The 19,793-nt window shown below is 43.2% G+C and overlaps 1 protein-coding gene across 1 annotated transcript; it reads right to left on the reverse strand.

The window, feature by feature from the left end:
- Nucleotides 1-474: 474 nt before the first annotated feature.
- On the reverse strand, nucleotides 475-19,013 carry LOC310746793 (acyl-CoA (8-3)-desaturase-like). The gene is made up of 12 exons (XM_083580901.1): nucleotides 18,698-19,013; nucleotides 13,310-13,420; nucleotides 12,077-12,274; nucleotides 11,700-11,801; nucleotides 9,958-10,086; nucleotides 9,213-9,270; nucleotides 8,513-8,589; nucleotides 7,119-7,216; nucleotides 6,371-6,467; nucleotides 3,271-3,350; nucleotides 2,465-2,590; nucleotides 475-1,904 (listed from the first exon to the last, which is right to left on the reverse strand). The coding sequence occupies exons 1-12, from the start codon at nucleotides 18,917-18,919 to the stop codon at nucleotides 1,853-1,855; spliced, it is 1,350 nt and encodes a 449-aa protein (XP_083437027.1). The 5' UTR covers nucleotides 18,920-19,013; the 3' UTR covers nucleotides 475-1,852.
- Nucleotides 19,014-19,793: the final 780 nt, after the last annotated feature.

Below are 19,793 nucleotides of genomic sequence, written 5' to 3' on the forward strand. Positions count from 1 at the left end.
TGGGACCTGCATGTATATGAAATTGCATATGGAAATTATTTCATTTCATTTTCAAAGAAACTGCTTGGATTATGGGAGTGTATACTCTTTTTTAACCCTGTGATGCCATTGTTTTTCCTAACTGCTGCCTGTTTTGGCTTCTTTTCCATCTTTCCTGGATTATCTGATGTATGATTCAGCCAAGCAGGGATCACAACTTGACTGGAATGGTGCCACATAGCAGAGTCAATCCGATTTGGGCTACATGATATTGCAAAGGAGGGCAATGTGACTGAACAAGAGAACATTTTTGGCAGGAGTTCCCAATACAATTACTGGAAAAGGTTGCATTGTTTGACACAATTGATTCAACATGAATGGTGCTTCATAATTTAATAGGAATATTAATTTGATGAAACATGACTCCATCACGCATGCCCTCAAATCAGTTTTAAATAGATAGTTTGAAGAACAAAAACCACATGCAACTGCTCATGAATATTCTGTTTCATTGAAATAGGAAATTGTTTCATGGTTACAAAGTATCAAAGCACTGTTATGCATTTAAATAACAGCCACAGGTCCTGATTTATTACTGGATGTGATGAATATGGAATCCACTTTTACACGTGGTTATGGCAGTCATATTTACATCATGTGACTTCATTTACTGATAACCATGGAACTCTTACATACAACAGAGTGATGCACTATCAAGAGCAGAAGTTCTTGGTGGCTTTGGGCAAGGCCCAAACACATGGCCTTAGTTTGTGCCCTCAGTGTCCAGGTTGATGCCCTGGAGAAGCAGCATGCAGCCGCTGGGGGACCAAGAGGCTGGATCCATCACCAGGACATCTCACATGCCAGCATAGAAGGTCTCCAAAACTAATGTTGTCCCCGATCTTCTCCACAGGCCTTTCTTCATGGTTAAGAAGCAATGGACCTCTTATCAAGAAAATGGCAAAGGCTATGGTTTTTAATAATCCCTGGCATCCCCAAGTAGATAGGGCTTTTGTTAAAAAAAGCAGATTTCCCAGATTTTCCAACTGTGCAAATTCTCCATCAGATACCCCACACTGAAAATAAAAAAGGCAAATGAACATAAAGTGTCCTCTGCTCCTGGCTTACACTGCATATCAGGGACAGCTTCTCTGTAGGAGTCAGTAGGTCTTCGCTACTATACAGCAACAAGTCATTTATGAACCTGCCTTAGTTCAGTAATGTTACCTGCCTGAAGGAGAGGAGGTTGTGCCCCAAAAGAAGAATGTGTTTTAATTTGGTTTGGGCAGTATGTTTCAGGTATGGAAACTGAGTGCATTCTACATGGTATCCTTGACATTTAAGTGCTACCCCTGTGTCAATACAAGCCAAAATGTTCTTGGGCAAACTGAATTGCAAGGCACTGTGGTGCTCCTGAGGTCATGTAACTTGGTGGATCAGTGCCAGGAGAGTGTATCTGTCTAGAACATGTCATTCTGAAAGGATTATCCATGCAAAGTCTTCCCAAGGATTGGTTGCAGAAGGAAAGCTTTGGGATGGATGCACCCAGAGTGGGTTGAGGCTGATCAGCTGCTGTGTCAGTGGTGTATCTGTTGCCATGCAGGCTGATTAAAACGCTAAAAGCAAAGTACCCTCTGCACTGATTTGCCTTTTCCAGTCTCTTTGGAGTTTCTCAAAGTTTCTAGAGCTAAATGTCCCAGGTTCAGCTCACCCATGCCTGTGCAAAAGAAAGAGAAAAACACCCATTACCAGTTTCATTAGGATCTAGCTAATCCCCACTCAAAGGTACGCTTTCCAAGGCTGCTTTTTTCCATTTTCCCTGCAGCATCAGATGGTGGCAGGAGAAGATTCATTCCTGAGGACCTTCCTCTTCTTATGCATGGAGATAGGCGTCTTGCCAGTGCTCCCCTGACTTCTTCAGAGAACTGCAGAGGGAAAGGGGGAAATGGCCTCATGAATCACAGACAGCAACATTTCACAAGAGTTATCTCTTCCATACCCTACCAGTGCTGCTGTCTGTCATGTCCTCTAAATCTGGGTCACAGCATTGCCCTGACTGAGGGGGATTCAGACTTGGACAAATCACAGGTTGCCCGACTTGGGGAGGGAAAACTTCGGAAACCCCTTCTGTACCCTCCTGGCCTAAGGATGTGGCTCTCCCATCATCCTCAGACCTCAAGGCTAACTTCCCTGGAGCTTCTGCTGCTCCACAGCCATGTAGGAACATGTATCACAGAGCCAACTTTGCAACCTTTAAGCATTGCTTAAAGTTTTTTTTTGGGGGGGGTCCCCTGACAGTCATTTTTAACCTTGCTGAGACAGGGTTGCAAGTGGGACCCACTGAAAACTGTTCAGGCACTTGACCTGACTGGAATAAGCTGTTTATTGCTTCCACTTTACATGTAGGCTCCAAGCCCAGTAGGATTTCCCCCACTCCCCAATTGATCCTACCTCCCTGATCCTCCTTCAGTTAATTGACACTTACTGCAATATATCTGCAAAAGCCGTGAGCAAGGGCTTGCATTGGTACTCAATGCCATGCTTGGCACAGAGGGATTTCACCAGAGGAGCGACCTTCCAATAATTGTGGCGAGGCATCGTTGGGAAAAGGCTGTGATGAAAAGAGGGATAAATGGGGTCAAGCAGCTAGCAGAGAACCTTAAGTGAGCCAAAATCATCCCAGTCCTGCCCAGTTCAGCCTTCCATGAACTGGTGCTCTCCAGATGTTTAGGATTACAACTTCCATCAGCCCCAGATAATGTGACTGTGTACCATGCAAGTGTCCCTGAAAAACAGGGACATCCCATTTTTTATCATGAGAGAATGGCGGCCATTTTGGCTGCTATGCTCTTGCGTGATTTTGCGGCATGATTTTCCCCTGAAAAAAAGCACTTTTTCTGGGGCTGTGATCTTACACTGTGCCCCAGAACACACATTTTTGGGTATTGTGCCCGGGAAAAGTGGGGTTTTTTTGGGGGGGTAACCGTGGAGCAAAATCACATAAGATCCTGGCAACTGAAATGAACCGCTATGCTCTTGTGATAAAAGACAGGAAGATGGCCTCTGGGAAGATGGCGCCCTGGATTTTGGCTTCAAAATGTTGGAGGGTATTTGGCTGTCCAAGGCTGGTTTAACCTATTAAATTTTTAGTTTATTAAGCAGTGCAAAAAGCACTCCTGGCCACCACCTGTCTTTCCAGGTGTGAAGTAACATTCAGGATTTGGGGGTGGCCCATCAGTTCCATTAGGGGCTCTCCCACATACATTCATAAAAGGGTATATTTTTACTCACTGGTGCTCAATCTGGAAGTTTAGGTGTCCTGTGTACCAGTCATTGAACAGGGATTGATCCACATTACACGTTGCTGCAAGCTAAGTGAGAAAGAGGAATGTGATGAATCCCACTTCTTTCATTTTCAACACACCATATTCCTTCATTTAACCTTTGTTGTACTGCATACTACTGTTTTTAATTGTTCTTTGTGGGTTTCTTTTCCTTGTTGGTACCGCATGTGAGGCCACTAAAAAAACTTCTGAATCAGAACTCAACAACTGCATCTGAGTTGTGTGACCATTATGAAAATAGGCTATAATCGCAAGTGGAGAACTATGTACACTGTGGAATTTTGGCGCTTGCACTGCTGAAGAGGCAAGTTGTTTTTCAACTGGAAAGTGTGTTTTCTCTGTAGCAGGTTGAAGAAACTTCAGAGAAACTTTGGACTCTTTCCCATGTTCCTCTGTTATTTCCACTATATTATTGGTGACCTCAGAGTGCACCAAATAGATCTATTTAAGCACTATAAAAGCAGCATTAAGAGCCACTGATCAACACATTTGCAATTTGTTATATCCACACACACACAATTTTCTTATACAAGAAGAAAAATAACTTTTAGAGTGAATTAATTGCATTGGGAAGTAGGAATAGGTGAATCTGCCAATTTTGGTTTCTTTCTGTTTCTTATTTTCTCACTCTTAAGTTCAATTTCCCTATTTCCACATCAGTTTGTGATTTTTATTTTGAAAAAGTCCTCATGGACATTTTGAAAAAGTCCTCATGGACATTCACCAGCATTTTAATACAAATTTCTCTTAATATTCACATTTGTATGCAATTCTACTTAATATACACATTTTGCAATGCAATTTCCTGTAATATGAGGCAGTTTTGTATGCTATTTTCATGAACACATGCCTTTTAATGGACACTTTTATCCCAGTAAATTCACTTTTGTAACCATTATTCGGTGGGAGAACTGCATTGAAAAATTCAGAAAAGTGTGGATTTTGAAAGATGACTTTTTTGGTTTTCCTATTGTTTCAGAAAATGCAAATTAGGTAGGTTAACTTGAAATGTGAACTGAATAGAGGGCAAAGGTTAATTCCATTCATCTGATTATAGTCTTCCTTCTTCCCACTCCCCTTTTTATGAAGATTACCCACTCTGGGATCCCATAGCTAATTCTCCCCTGGCCTCCTCGCTGGCACAAATAGGACTAATTTAGCCAGCTAGCCCTAGTGATCATCTAATGTTTATTGGATGGATTTATTGGATTTGATTTTTGATCTTTGAATTTATTGTTATTCTCGCTTTTATACTGTATTTTATGCTGGGTTTTTTGTATCACAATTAAGTGTTTTAATTTGTTGTTAGCCGCCCTGAGCCCAGTTTTCTGAACCAGGAAGGGGGGCGTATAAATAAAAAAAAATTATTATTGTTGTTGTTGTTGTTGTTGTTGTTGTTGTTAGTTGTATGGGTAAACCACAACATAAAGATTTGGCATTTGCTTAGCCTTAGGGAGCAAGCAAGATGATAAATAACTGGCTATTAAGAAACAAGATTAGTACCACAAGCTATCCTTCCCTCTTGTCCACACTTTCTCTGCTTGTATCAGGTCAGAAAACAAAGTTAATCTGGCATTAGTGTCTCTATGATCTTATGATCCCTATCTTTATTAGCCAAATTATGGGAAAGGAAGGATTTGCAATGCAGCCTGTAGGGCTGGGTGTTGTCAGCTTTCCAACATTGCGGTGTATCTCCAGCCAAACATCACAATACAGTGGTATCTCGGTTGTCGAATGTAATCTGTTCTGGAAGACTGTTTAACTTCCGAAACATTTGACAACCGAGGTGCAATGGGCGGTGGGCAAAACCCATTGAAAAAATGGAGAAACGTGCCTCAGACTAAGGAGAAACGTTCAACTTTCGGAAAACGGAAACATTCACTTCCGGGTTGTCAGCGTTCAAAAGCCGAAATGTTCGACTTTCGAAGCGATTGACAACCGAGGTACCACTGCATAGTGATACATCGCAATGTTGAAAAGCAGAGGAACAAGCTGCAATGGTCCCAGCCCCACGAGGCACCAGGGTGAAACCACCTCAGTTCCCTTGGTGGGAGCGGTGGCAATTTCACCTGGGTGCCTCACAGGGCCAGGGCCAATGCAGGTTGTTTCTTCCGCCAGGTGCTGGCAGAAGAAGGATTCAGGTGCAGGCAAGCCCCACCCATGATATACTGCCAGGTGAAGGCGCCATCGCACTCTGGCTCCCAAACCAGTCCTAGGTGATGTATCAATACATTGCCCAGGCCCAGCAGCCTGTCCCATAATATAATAGTAGTAGTAGTAGTAGTAGTAGTAGTAGTAGTAATTTATTATTTATACCCTGCCCATCTGACTGGGCTTCCCCAGCTACTCTGGGAGGCTGCAGAATGATGGGGGTGGAGACACTCCTTTAGGTATACTGGGCCGAGGCCATTTAGGTAACTTGCAACCTACAGGTAACTTGTAACTTACATGCATTTAACTTGTGCACATTCAGCTTTTTGTTCTTCCATATATATATATATATATATATATATATATATAATTCAAAAGGGGGTAGAAAGAAGGTGGACATCCGGGTGGGGGGGACTTTGGCAATTCCACCAGTCATTGCACCCAATGTGTTTTGACAATACACGATTTTGGCTTTATGCACAATCCCTGGACCATAACCCCTGGAAACACTGAGAGTTGCCCGTATTATTATTATTAACCCACCCTTCACCCTAAGGTTCCAAGGCAGGTGACAACAATATACGATACTAAGAGTGGACTTCAGCATGATGCTCTTCCAAACATTCTGTTTGCACAAGCATTGCAGCTTGCTAAATGGAATAATCTCCCCTCTTCTCCCGCTTCCAGCCCACTGTTCCCAGCCCCCTGGAGCCAATTTCAGGAGATGTGGGGTGGGGCGGGTGGAATGAGAAAGCCCCATTGCACAAGCCAAAATTCTTGTGCAGGGCTTTAGCTGATGTGGTTTGTTAGGTGTCTCCTTCCCTGTGCCCAAATATATTCAGGAATGAGCTTGTTATATGAAAGAAAGATGAAGATAAAAGCAGTAGCTATCTTACCTGGGCAGACACCCAGTCTAAATTCTGGTCATAGTTAATGTTCATTGGAATGTGGTTCATCTGCGAGATCCAGAGAAACCAAGAGCTTTCTAGGAACCTAGGCAGACAAGCAGCAACGCTAACAATCACCATCCAGATAAGGTAAAGGTAAACACATAGAGGCCACAACCCTTCTTTTTATTTTGCTTTGAAATCACTAGATCAGGGATGGGAAACCAGTAGCCCACCACATGCTGTTGGACTCTAACTCCCATGAGCCTCAACCAGCATGGAATGATGGGAGTTGGAGTCCAGTAACATCCAGAGGCCCACTGGTTTCTCAACCCTACATGAGACCAAAAGCCATTTAGAGCAGGGGTTTCCAAACAGTGGTCCATAAGCTTCAATCAGGTGGTTTGCAACATGACTGTAAAAATGAAATTAAAAACCATTCGGCATCTCACACAGTGTATTACAATTACTACAACAGGCAGAATATTCATTAAGTGGTCCTTGAAGACACTCAACAATTTTCAGTTGGTCCATGGGTGGCTGTGGGGGCATCTAGAAACCACCTGTTTAGAGTAACCACTAGAGGAGGCACAGTCTCTCCTGTGAGGCACCTTCCTGGGCTGCTTTTGTGTCATTGTGGTATGAGGGTTTGACATATGTAGGAGCCAGTTTCTACATGAAGAGGGCATGTATTCTGAACACACAGCTCATAAATTAAGGAAAGCCTGTAGAGCAGAAAAAGCAGAAGAACTATTACCTGGCCAACCAGTAGTATGCCATGAAGGTCTTAAATCCCATTAAAGGAACATACATGAGACAGACGCGGACATAGTAAAGCATCATGAAAGCAAACTCCTGCCAAAGGGGGGGGGGGGAATAGGTTAGAAAACAGTTGCCAGGTCCTTCATTTCAGATCTACTAACTGTATGCAACAACTATGGAGATCACAAAGGCCATAATGAAATATGGATGAAGAGCACTGTTCGCATGCATGAAAACATCCAGGGATGCTGTCGTGAAAAAAGCAAAGGACATGAAGGGGATCAGTAATGGTCAAGATGGGACAAGATTGAATCTGATGGGCCAGGTAGATTTTCTACAGGAAGCTACATTTCTCTTCAAAGTGAAAAGAATTCCCGGAATAATTCATTGAAGGGATTTTATCCTTCTCATCTGCTGATGTCACCCAAGCTTTTTGTTAGGAGGGTGTTCAAATCAGAGATCCCAGGGAAGCTCACTAATCTCAGGCTCAGATATAAGATTCAGAGGTTGTTTAAGGAAGCTTTTAATGTTTAATAGACTATTGTATTTTAAGATTTTGTTGGAAGCCGCCCAGAGTGGCTGGGGAAACCTAGCCAGATGGGCTGGATATAAATAAATAATTATTATTATTATTATTATTATTATTATTATTATTATTATTATTATCTTCAGGCACCAGAAGTTATTCTCAAGCTCAGATAAAACTCAAACTCAAAGCCAGAGAAGAATTCCCATATTCTCACCCACCCTCCCCACCAGCCTCCAAATCTTACCACTTCCCCCTAAAGCAGGGGTCAGCAACCTTTTTCAGCCGTGGGCTGGTCCACCGTCCCTCAGATCATGTAATGGGCCGGACTGTATTTGGGGGGGGGGAATGAATGAATTCCTATGCCCCACAAATAACCCAGAGATGCTTTAAATAAAAGCACACATTCTACTCATGTAAAAACACGCTGATTTTTCCGTTCACTGGCCAGATTGAGAAGGCGATTGGGCTGCATCCGGCCCCCGGGCCTTAAGTTGCCTACCCCTGCCCTAAAGCATTACCAGCCCATGACAGCAGGAGCAACATGGAATGCAGGGGAGGGAGATCTGCCTCTTCCCCTATTTCTCTGGTGTCCTGATGCATTACATAGTCAACAGGCCCATAGCTGCCTCATAGGAGATGTACCGGGAGATCTTCCAAGGTATACAAAGAACAGTGTCTTCCCAGTTGCCTTAGCTCACTGCACAGCAGCATACAATAGCACCAGAGAGCGAAAGGAAGTGTCAGGACCCTACCTTTCTCCCCGCTCCCTGCATACTGCCACTGTTCCTGCTCTGTCTTGTACCCCTCCCCAAATAGACTTATCCAGAGGAGAAACCACTGCAAATATGCAGGTGACTTACCAGCCAATTTTTCCTTTGAAATGCGAAACGCAATACAGCAAACTGGACGTATAAAACGAAGGTCAACGGGGCCAAAACTAGTGAAATCAGAAAACAAGAACATTACAAAGATGTAAATCACCCAAACTCAATACAGCCTATCTATCTATCATCTCTGGTCATACTGGCCAAATAGTAGTAGTAATAGTAGTAAATAATAATAATAATAATAATAATAATAATAATAATACAATAACAATATCTTAAAATAGAATTCCATATTTTCATCAAATCATCCATCTAAAACTTTTGTCAAAAAAATTTATGCCACCCAATAATAATGCCATTGTTCTCATCCACAAGGCATGGCTTTACTAAAGGTTGCAATTTCCAGATCCATACTCCTGAGGTCCATCTCCTGGAGCCTTCTGGCGGTTCCCTCACTATGATAACTAAGATTATAGGGAACCAGGCAGAGGGCCTTCTTGGTAGTGGCGCCCTCCCTGTGGAACGTCCTCCCATCAGATGTCAAGGAAACAAACATCTATTTGACTTTTAGAAGACATCTGAAGGCAACCCTGTTTAAGGAAGTTTTTAATGTTTGATGTTTTATCGTGTTTTAATATTCTGTTGGGAGCTGCCCAGAGTAGCTGGGGAAACCCAGCCAGATGGGCGGGGTATAAATAATATATAATTATAATAAAATGGCAGGGACACTCACGGGCGAAGTATATATGCTGGTGCTGGTAAGGCATGTATTTCTTTTTCTTCTTGCCAAGCTGCAGATGGAGAGGAGAAGCAACATGGTTAAGCTGACAACCATATATAAACTTTCTGAGTGCCAACTTCCATTCATTACAATAGGGATCCTTGTGTTAGCTCTAATGAGTACAATTGGGGAGGAGACATTATACATAGTAGGGTCTTCTCAGTGATGGCACCCTATTTTGGGAGCCTACAGGCCAGGGGTTCTCCACCATTGAGCCCACCGGGCCTCAGAGGTTGGTTTGTTAAGCAGTTCTGGGCAAACCTCAAAGCACGTGACGTGTCATCCTTACGACTTCGCAGCTGTGGCTTGAATCCAGGGACACAAAGGAAGAATCTTCCTTCCTTCAGCCACAGCTGAAACTTTAAATCACCTGCTGTCACCTGCCATCAGGTGACCAACAGCTTGGCCTGTCCAAGGGATATGTGGAGGGATGGCCAGAATGCTATATCCATTTCTGCACTCCCGCTCCAGCCTGTCATGAGCAGAACAGATGCCATCTAGAAATAAGGAAAATAAGAAACTAATCTAATGGTATAAACAGCCCATCAACAACATGAGCTGCAGGAAGGAGCACTAAAGCTGTGTCCTGGAGATGGCATGCTTCCTTTCTTCCCAGGTTGCTCACTAAGAGTATGGATTCTGTTAACATGGTGTTCCCTTTTCTATGATTTGACTCACTCCCAGGTCTTCTGCTCACCTCCACAGAGAGTGCCTTTCCCAGGCTGAACAAAAATGGGTGCATATTGAGATCAGGGTCCTTGCGGAAGCAGTTGGGTTTGGCATGATGCTGGTTATGCATATAGTTCCATTGGCTTGGTGGTCCACCCTTCATACATAATGAAAACACACACATATATACAATTAATTCGTGGGTAGAGCTACATACTGTACTCATTCCTGCTGTATAAAGATTGCACAATGTAAGAGATTAATAAATCTAGGTGTATACATTTGCTCAACTACAGCTGATTTTTAAAAAAACAAAAACGGGGGCACATGATACAACTTTACCATCCTGTACCCTCCCATTTCCTACCATCACATGTGAGTTCATCTCCTGCCATGTTGAGTTACTATTAAGTTCTGATATTTCAATCTAAAGGCAAGCGTTCAAAATTCACTCTCTGATCCTAAATAATAATGTGTGTGAGGGAGGAAAAAACCCTCTCCCATTGTTGTTGTTTATTCGATTTATATACCTCCCTTTATCAGAAGATCCCAGAGCAGCGTAGAACATTAAAAACACATTGCATTACATTGTTTCACTTTGGAAGTAAGAAGGATGTGCCATCTATCTCACTCAGCTGAATGTATGTCCTTACAGAAGACTCCAGATCTGTAATGGCTCTCTTCACGTCAGAAGAGCATCTCCCTGGCCTGGCCTACTGCCAACTCACTCACTGCTGGGCCTAGATGGCTGTGTGCTCCCTGGATCCCACAAGTTTTTAAATATAAGCCAGACCAGCTTCCTGTGTTGAGGTGATCGACTGGCTGACGGGCCATTAAGGGAAACAAAGGAAAGGGGCTCTATGCGAGACAGCAAACTCATGGTTAGTTAGAAGGACAAGGCCTGAGTTTAGAGTGGAGTTTGCAGTGATCTGACCTAGAAGCAAAGCAGCAAGGAGAGAGAGAGAGAGCCATGCTGAATCCAAGGCTGTGGCTATGGAAGAAACAAGACCCCCTTGTGATGCTAATGCTGTGAACCCCTCCATTGTAGACTCAGGTTATATATACATGTGTGTAAATAAACCATATAACCTAAAGACAACACAGTCTCTGTTGTGTCTCATTTCCAAATGGAAACATGAACCCTGAGTAAGCGCCTGAAATCACTGGAATCTTGCACCACTCAGAGATTAGGGTGGCATGAAACAGTGTATTCTATTGGCCAAAGACTCTTGTAAAGTTTTAAGACGATATCAACGTTACAGAGATACGTAGTGCTTATTTAGTACCTTGACTTTATTTGTTCTTTACTTCCTAGTGAACCAGGATCCACTGCTAGGTAGTACCCAAATTATTCTTTAGCCATGATGAACTGAGGTATTCTAAAGAGCCCCCTTACTGCCAAAGTGAGGGGAAAGAGTTGCCATAGTCCTTCACCAGAGTCTTTTAGCCCCAACAGCTGGTGTTGTGTAGCAAGCTGTTCAAATCTCACCAAAATCATGAAGCCACTAAGCCTTAAACCATGCTTTTCATCACTTTGCCCCCTGAGTATGGACTGAGGCAATACTAATAGAGTTGTTGTAGGAATGAGTGAGATCCCATATCTGAAGCACACTGAATGCTTGAAACATCATATCATCAACGCTATTTTCATTATCCTTGTTATCATCACACCAGACAAGCCCAAGAAATGATCCTTCTTCCCCCAGTGAAGTGCAAAGAGGGCACTGCTATTGGGACATTGTCATTGTATCCATTTGCATATCATTTTACCTTACATATTCCCATCACAATGAAGTGAAATGGTCTGTTCCACTTGGCCTTCTGAAAGACTGAAAGATGCCCAAGATCATGTTGTAAAAATGCATACTGGATCTGGAAGGCAAAAAGCAACGCTAGGACAATGTGATGCAGTATGGCACCATATATTTGAGAAATGGTGAAGAATTCTGCTACTGCTTCACACGATAAACTCAGGAGCATCAGTGCTAATTTATTGACCAGAACGCCAACAAAGAGGCTGAAATTCCACTGATACAATAAAATTCCAGCATTGTGGCTAGGGAGAATGCTATGAATCATAAAGCAGTTCATTGATCCTGGAGGTGCTGAGAAACACCCCAGAGATCTTCATGACACAAATACATTACCTGTGCAATGGTGAACAGTGCCACACCAACAAGGAAAGGCACCCAAGATACTCCAAAATACCAGATAGTCAGCCAGGATGCAGTATCTAGCAGGAAAGCATGCAGAAACATGAAGCCGAAGAAGAGAAAACGAGGTTGTAGGAGTCCCATCCTCTTCGCTGTGGTGCGCAGCTCATGAAAATCATTGACCAGCATTGCCTGTGAGAGGTGCCTAAAGTTAATATCTCTTATCTGTGGTTATATATGATGCAGACTGCGTGTGGAACAGACTTACTCACAGAAACATACTCTGGAAGGCACCCAGCCAGCAGGGGGACTGTGAGACCAGGGGATCTCCTTTAGCTCAGTGTCTAACCAGAGACAGGTTAAAAAAGCAAACAATCCCATCTCCACTATCTCCCCATCTTCATTTCAATGAGGGATGAAGAGGAAGCTGTAGCAAGCAGCAGTGGCGTAGCGTGGGGGGTGCAGGGGGGCGGCCGCACCGGGCGCAACATCTGGGGGTTAGGGTTAGGGGGCACAAATCCACGGGTTAGGGGGCGCAAATTACTTGCCTTGCCCCGGGTGCTGACAACCCACACTACGCCACTGGCAAGCAGATTCTCCATAGGGGTAGGTGTCTTTGTAGCTTGGATTGTCTGCAAAAGGACAGCTGGCTACATTCTAATAATTTGAAATACTGAGCTTCTGCAGCATCATGAAAAATCACATGCCCAGTGTGTGTTTTCTATTCTTCAGTGATCTCTAGGACACAATTACTTAAGATGTTGAGAGCAAGGTTATAGGGTCACAAAGGGAGTCCTACACCCAGTTAGGTGCCACAACTAGAACATGTGCTAAGCATGTTACAGAATTGTAGTTGCAAGCTACTGTATATTTCCTGTATTTGTTATCTACAGCGTTATTCCTACCATTAGGCAGAGTTGGTGAGGGAGGGCAGTACCAGACCCCCGTATTTCCTCCTAGGTCCCCCAGCAACTCCCCTTTATCAGAAAACAAAACTGTGTATGTCATGCTGCCTACTTAAGATATCCTGCTGGTCTCAGGTGTGACGATGGACACTGTCCTGACACCAGCATCACCAGCACTGAAGCTATGGGTCAGATTCCAGACCAGCAATATTCAGTATGTGTAATGGAGAGGGTGCCATCTTATCCTTCCTCCCAGGCAGCAAAATGTCTTGAGGCTGGCCACACCACATATCCTTAAAAGAAAGTTGCGAGGGAAACTCACATTTTTGGTTGGTTCACAGCTGGGTTGATCAGGTGCCAGCTCCCCAATTAGTAGGGGGCTCAGGTATTTCTTGACTAAGTCCTCATCCTTGTGGAAAGCGGTGAAAGCATCCTAAAACCACAGAGAGAACAAAATAGGGTGTAAAACGGAGGAGGCTGCTATGCTGAAGTGATGGAGCTGATATTCTGGGAAGTTTGTTTTGAGCTCCGCAACAAATGATACAAGGTGCTGGCTGGTTCTCTTCCTTGAGGGCTGGTAGTCTCAGTGATGCAGGCTGATGGGTGATTTTGGAATTACAGTTCATTGGACAGATGGGATTGGGAGTCAAGAGCGGGGAGGGAGGTACAATCAGGGTTTTTTATTTTAAAAAAACAGTCAAGTGGTGTATAATTTTTATTAAATAAATAAATACAAATTCTGAACAAGGAAGGAGATACGACTTGACATTTGGAAGGGGAAGTAACAGGACCTCTGTGGGCCAGTGAGGGGTGGGGGGAGAAGCAGCAGTAAAATGAGGGGGAGGAACTGTTGTGAAAGACTGAGAGAAATGAGAATGGAGGTAAAGTAGGTGAAAAAAATAAAGAGAAGCTTAAGAAAGGACAACATACTGAGAATTTTGCCTGGGGGATGTGTAACTTTGGGCAATTCCCTCTTGCAGATGTATGATGAAAGAAAATCCCAGTGACACATTTGGGAGTGACATACATTTCACCCGTTCACTGTTAAGTCAAATAAGGCACATATGAAGGCCACTCCATACAGAATTTTCCCGCTGGTACTGGTTCTCATTAGTGGTCCCCCACACAATTCCCCCCCCCCAAGTTTCCTAAGTTTGCTGATACCTCCCTCTCTCAAGTGTGGGTGTGCTGCTGTTATCATTCCGTAAGTCCAAGCACTCCAAGACTAGGGTAAAGACAACAGTTGGGAAATGCTTTTTTTCTTCTGCATTCCCTTGGGGACATTTGTTTCTGGGCTGGCATATCAGCAATAGTTAGGGCCAGAGCCACACCATTCTGTCTCTGACTCTCTCTTAAAGGTGAAACAGGGAGATATCCAGGGAAGTAATGAGGGGTGCTGGCTATCTCAAGATTATCACACACACCCTACGCTATACTCTTTCGATCTTATTCTCTCTCAAACAGAGTCAGAACTGGGTGTGGATGGATCCATTAAAGGATGGCTGTCTAAAACCCCCTCTCCCCACCACCCAAAGTAAGACCACTAACTCCAGCTTTTAAAATTAACCAGCTGCATTTTTGCACTCTCACTCTCACACCTGAACATCCAGCAGAGGCAGATTTAAGGGAGTAAAACTTTTCCTCCAAAGAAAGCAGCACAGGGAGAGTTTCCTCACCTTCTTTGTACCAGGCTCTTCTGCCAACTCTGTGAATGTGAGTATTTGTGTCCTCTGGACAGTCAAACTGAATGACTGAATTCACAGCAGGGAAATCAAGCCCCCGAGCCGCAAGATCCGTAGCAAAGACAACTGCTGATTTCTTGCCACAAAATCAGTGTAGACTTCCATTCTATTCAGGTGCTGCTGTTTCAAAGTTGCTGGGGTACTGAACTTTGCCTTCTGGTGTACCCAGATATATGCTGGGTCTCTCAGGCTCAGCCAAGCCAGGTCCTCCACTGATTTGGTTTGCATGGCTGAGAAAAGCAGAGTCTGGTGCAATGCTGGGAAGACCCCAGAAGCCAGAGATGTAGTTAGAGCATTTCCTCATGTGCTGTGATGAGATTCTTGTTGTGGGAGTTTGTGCATGACTAACTGTCATGGTCCTGTGTGGCCGTGGCGCTCTGCATTTGGGAATTGTGTGGAGGAGAATATCTCTTTCAGGGGACTTAGATTTTCTTCTCCATTCCGGTTTGCCCTGCCCTGTGGACTGCAAGTGAACTGCTTTCAACCTTCCCACTTGGCCTGAGTGAAAGGAACTTAAACACGAGGACTACTAATGGTCACATTCTTCATCTTTTCTACCCTCCTCAAAGATGCAGAGGAAAAAAGACAACCTGATGACTTCTGGCTTAAATTGTTTTGGAAGAAATTCAGATAAATGGTTGGAGGGGAGTTGTAGCAACAGTTATTGGTCATAATAGCTCAATTGTCCCTAAACATGATGAACAGGTTGCAATTAGTCCTTTTCTTCTAGAGAAAGGGTGCCAGCACTCACCATGAAGTTGTTAAGCAAGTGCCACATTTGTAATTAGTGCTTTTCTTCTAGAAAAAGGGTATATACACTTGAGTACCCACAAAAAAAGATGCACTGGTGGCAACCATTTTTTATCCTGGCATCTGAGGAGCATCAGTCAGTGACAGACTTGTTCTGTGCACCATAACTCAAATCTAAAAACTCTTAAAAGTTCTACTCTCTCTGGAGTAGAAATCATATATCAAACAGATGGAAAGCTCTTTAATCTGAGCAGGCTGAAAGCAAAGAGTAAGGTTACTGTAACTTCTGTCATAGAGCTTCAGTATGCTGATGACAACGTGGTGCATGTAGACTCAGAGGGTGAAATCCAAACCATCCTAAATATCTTCACAGAAGCTTACAAAAAGCTTGGCCTATTGCTCAACATCCAAAAAAGACCCAAAGTGCTGCACCAACAAGCACAAAACAACCCCTCTGCGGCACCAGAAATCCAACTCAATGGTGCAACATTGGAAAATGTTGATCACTTCACCTACCTGGGCAGTTATCTTTCCACAAGGACCAACATTGATGTCAAAACCAGCATCGCCTGAGCTCTGTGAGTGCAGCTTTCTAACAAATGAAGTGCAGAGTGTTTGAGGACTGGGACATTCACAGGGAAACCAAAACGCTTGTTTACAAAGCTATTTTACTACCAGCCTTACTGTATGCTTGTGAAACATGGACCACTTATAAACGCCATCTCCAACTCCTTCGAAATATTCCATCAACAGTATAGCTGAAAAATTGTACACGTCAACTGGGAAGACGGGCAAACTAATGCCAGTGTACTAGAAGAAGCAAAGATCACCAGAGTTGAAGCAACGATCCTTCAACATTAACTTTGTTGGACTGGTCATGTTGTTCAGATGCCTGATTATCATTTTCCAAAGCAACTACTCTATTCCGAACTTAAAATAGAAAGCGTGCTGGTGGTCAACAAAAGAGGTTTAAAGACTCTCTCAAGGCAAATCTTTAAAAATGTAGTATAAACACCAACAACTGGGAAACACTGGCCTGTGAGCACTCCAATTGGAGAACAGCCTTTACCAAAGGTGTCATGGGCTTTGAAGACACTCAAACTCCGGTCGCAAGGGAGAAACATGCTAAAAGGAAGGCACACTTGACAAATCCACACTGTGATCAACTCCTGCCCGGAAACCTATGTCCCCACTGTGGAAGGACATGTGGATCCAGAATTGGCCTCCACAGTCACTTATGGACTCACTGTTAAGACCGTGTTCATGGAAGACAATCTTACTTGGCTACAAGTGATCTCCAGAGAAGCAGAAGAACTCAACTCTGATCCAGCTAGACCAGCAGTGAGTCAATGTTAAGAATAGATAGGCCAGAACAAGTCGTGTGGCACACCTTTTTCTCTATAAAAATGTATAGAGCTTGCTTGCTTGCTAGTCTGAACAAAGGAACAATTGCATAGTTCCTATTTAATTCAGTGGATCATCAAGCATAGTAAGGCAATCCAAGTGTGGGCATGGTCCAATAACTAGAGTCATGAGACAAAGTCGCGTCAAACACAGCAGAGCGTTCCAACGGTAGGCATGATTCCAAAAGCAAGGCGTTATTGGTAGGCACAGGCAGTTTAGCATAGGCCACAGAACAAGCTTCTAGGTTGCACATAATAATTAGATAATGATTTCTGATGTAATTGTGATGCTTAGCTTATTTTTTAGTTGCTGCTTTTTGAATAGTGTTTTATAGCGTGTAATTGTTCTATTGATGATTTGTTAATTTTGTGTTTTATGCTGTATTTGTGACGTTCTATTATGTCATTGGTTTTTTATTGTTTGTAATCCACTTTGAGATTCATTTGAATGAAAAGCATCATAGAAATAAAAGCAATCAATCAAAGGAGATTAAGAAACATCTAGGTCATGTCCAGGTGCTATGCCATTTCCAACATGAATGCTATTTTTAGTTGTTATAATGCTCATCGTTTTAGCAACAGAAATAAACTATTAGTTATTTCTTTTGAGATTAATTTCAAAGGTGTGCTGCATACCACGAACCAAGTAAAATGTTATCAGTGCTAACTTTAATTCATCAAGGTATCCCCATTCATTTTCCTGCTTTATTGGATTTATTTTTTTTATAAAAAAAACAAGCTGCAGATGAAAAGACATAAATTATGCCCCTTACCAAGAATGCTCAATGAAAACAAGTTTTCTTTCAGACTCACCAAGTAGACCCACTAAAATGAATTTACCTAACTAGTCATGTTCATTAATTTCATTGGGTCTACCCTGAGTAAAGCTTAGCTGAATGCCACCCAAATAGCCTTTTCTTAGGCTACCCTTGATCATAGGCAGTGCTTTATGAATTTCAACTTCACTGAAAACACCACTGAATGAACTTGGTTGGGAAGCTATTGTGAGAGTATAAGGCTGTGCAAATAGAGAAATATGAAATCCTAAGCATAACTTAACAAGAAACCACACCCACCCACACACCCAAACCTGAGAGATCTCACTGATGTTTCTGAAATTCCTCGAGGCTCCCCAGCGTTATTGATATTTTGTCTGAGGAAAACCCCTCAAATCCACTTGAATATCACCCAGACAAAATTTAGGTGGTGCTTCTGAGCAAGCATTTTTTGAAGACGCTTTGAAGCTTAAGGTTGCAATCTCACACATTATTAGGCTGCTTAAATCCCCTGGGATTGAAATGCTGTGGGATTTAAGCAGGCTAACATTATATAAGGTTCTAATCTACTATTTGCCCCATTTCCATGTCTGAAAGAGGAGTTGCAGACTCTTGCTTCATCCATCCATCCATTCCCAGATACAACCCAAATTCTTTTCTGAATAGCCTCCGACTTCTGGAATTTCCTTTTCTGTCCCTTCAGATGCTTCTTCCCTTAGTCTAAATCTTTTTAGCACCCTCATATATTATACAACGTTGGCAAGTAAGCACCATATCATATGATCATCTGAGGGTGCCTTACATTAAGTCTAACCATTGCCCATCTCACCCAGTCCTGTCCATTTTGCCTGGCAGTGGTTCTCCAGGGAACCAGGCAGATACTGAACTTTTTCTATGTCTCCTACTTGAAATCCACTGAGATAATAGGCAGTACCAAGATTGAACCCGGGACATCATGCATACAAAGCAGATGTTTGGCCATTAAGCTATGGTTCTTCCCAAATACTCTGGGTCCCCAAGCCCCACTACAAGCTCTCACCGTGGCATCTTGTCCTGCATAATGGCTGATGACACGGGTTCCTCCAGGGTGTCGCAAATGGAATTGGCTGATATCATAGATCTTCCTTCGGATTACCAGCCATCTCTCCTCCTTGAATTCTCCCTTGCCTGTGCGGAGTCCTATCTCCTCCCAGGTGAAAAACTGTGGGGCACCCGAGGCAAGTTCTGGCTTTCCCACTCTAGTGCCCGACTCTGGAGGCATCCTGACCGTCCACTGAGCACGTACAGCTCAGTTTTCCAGCTAACTACTCTGCTTCCACTCTGTCCAGTGGAAAGGTTGCTGCAACTGTGTCTCTGTGCTCCGCTTTTATAGAGACCTATTGTCATCAGCACACACCATCCTTTCCATTCCATTGCTCCAGGCATTTTCTTTCAGAGCCGTCCTATTTTGCTCTTCAGCAATGCTTCATAGGAGTCACCCTTCACCAGTCATGTCAGCTCATGATTCTTTTTATGAGATTCAATGAACACATCAGCGTACATAACATTTTATCCTTTGGGGCTATGCATTGTGCAAGAGCTACAGCCCATTCTAACAAAGCCTTTATCTACAAGTGCTGTAATCCTCACCAACACTTTGAATTTCTTGAGCCACACAATGCGTGATTTCTATACCACACAATGTGTGGTTGTATGTTGTGTAATGCCAATCATACTAATCGCTAGTGATCTCTGCTCTGATACAGCCTTGAGTATTGGTCTAGAATTCCTAGGCTTTGTGATCTGCTATAGCTCTATATTGTGGTAACCCCTACTTCACAGCATTAGGCCCTCACTCTATTCAGTCAAAAGTATTGCTTCCCTCACTTGAGTGGTAGCCCCAAAGGCAGAGATTTGGGGAACCATCGGGACAAGTATGGTAGAGGAACAGTATATGGCTGATGGTGATACCAGCAACCTCCTCCTTGACTAAGTAGTAATGAGAATATTTTCATTTGTCCCCATTCACAATGAATACATGGCAATGTCAAGAAACCACTTGACAATTTTGATTTGACAGTCTTGTCGATAACATTACTATTTTAATCCTGTGCCGCAGAATCTTAGTTCTTAGGCAGGAAGAACCAGATGCACAA

This window comes from Podarcis filfolensis (assembly GCF_964270895.1).
Source record: "Podarcis filfolensis genome assembly, chromosome: 1".
NCBI lineage: Eukaryota > Metazoa > Chordata > Lepidosauria > Squamata > Lacertidae > Podarcis > Podarcis filfolensis.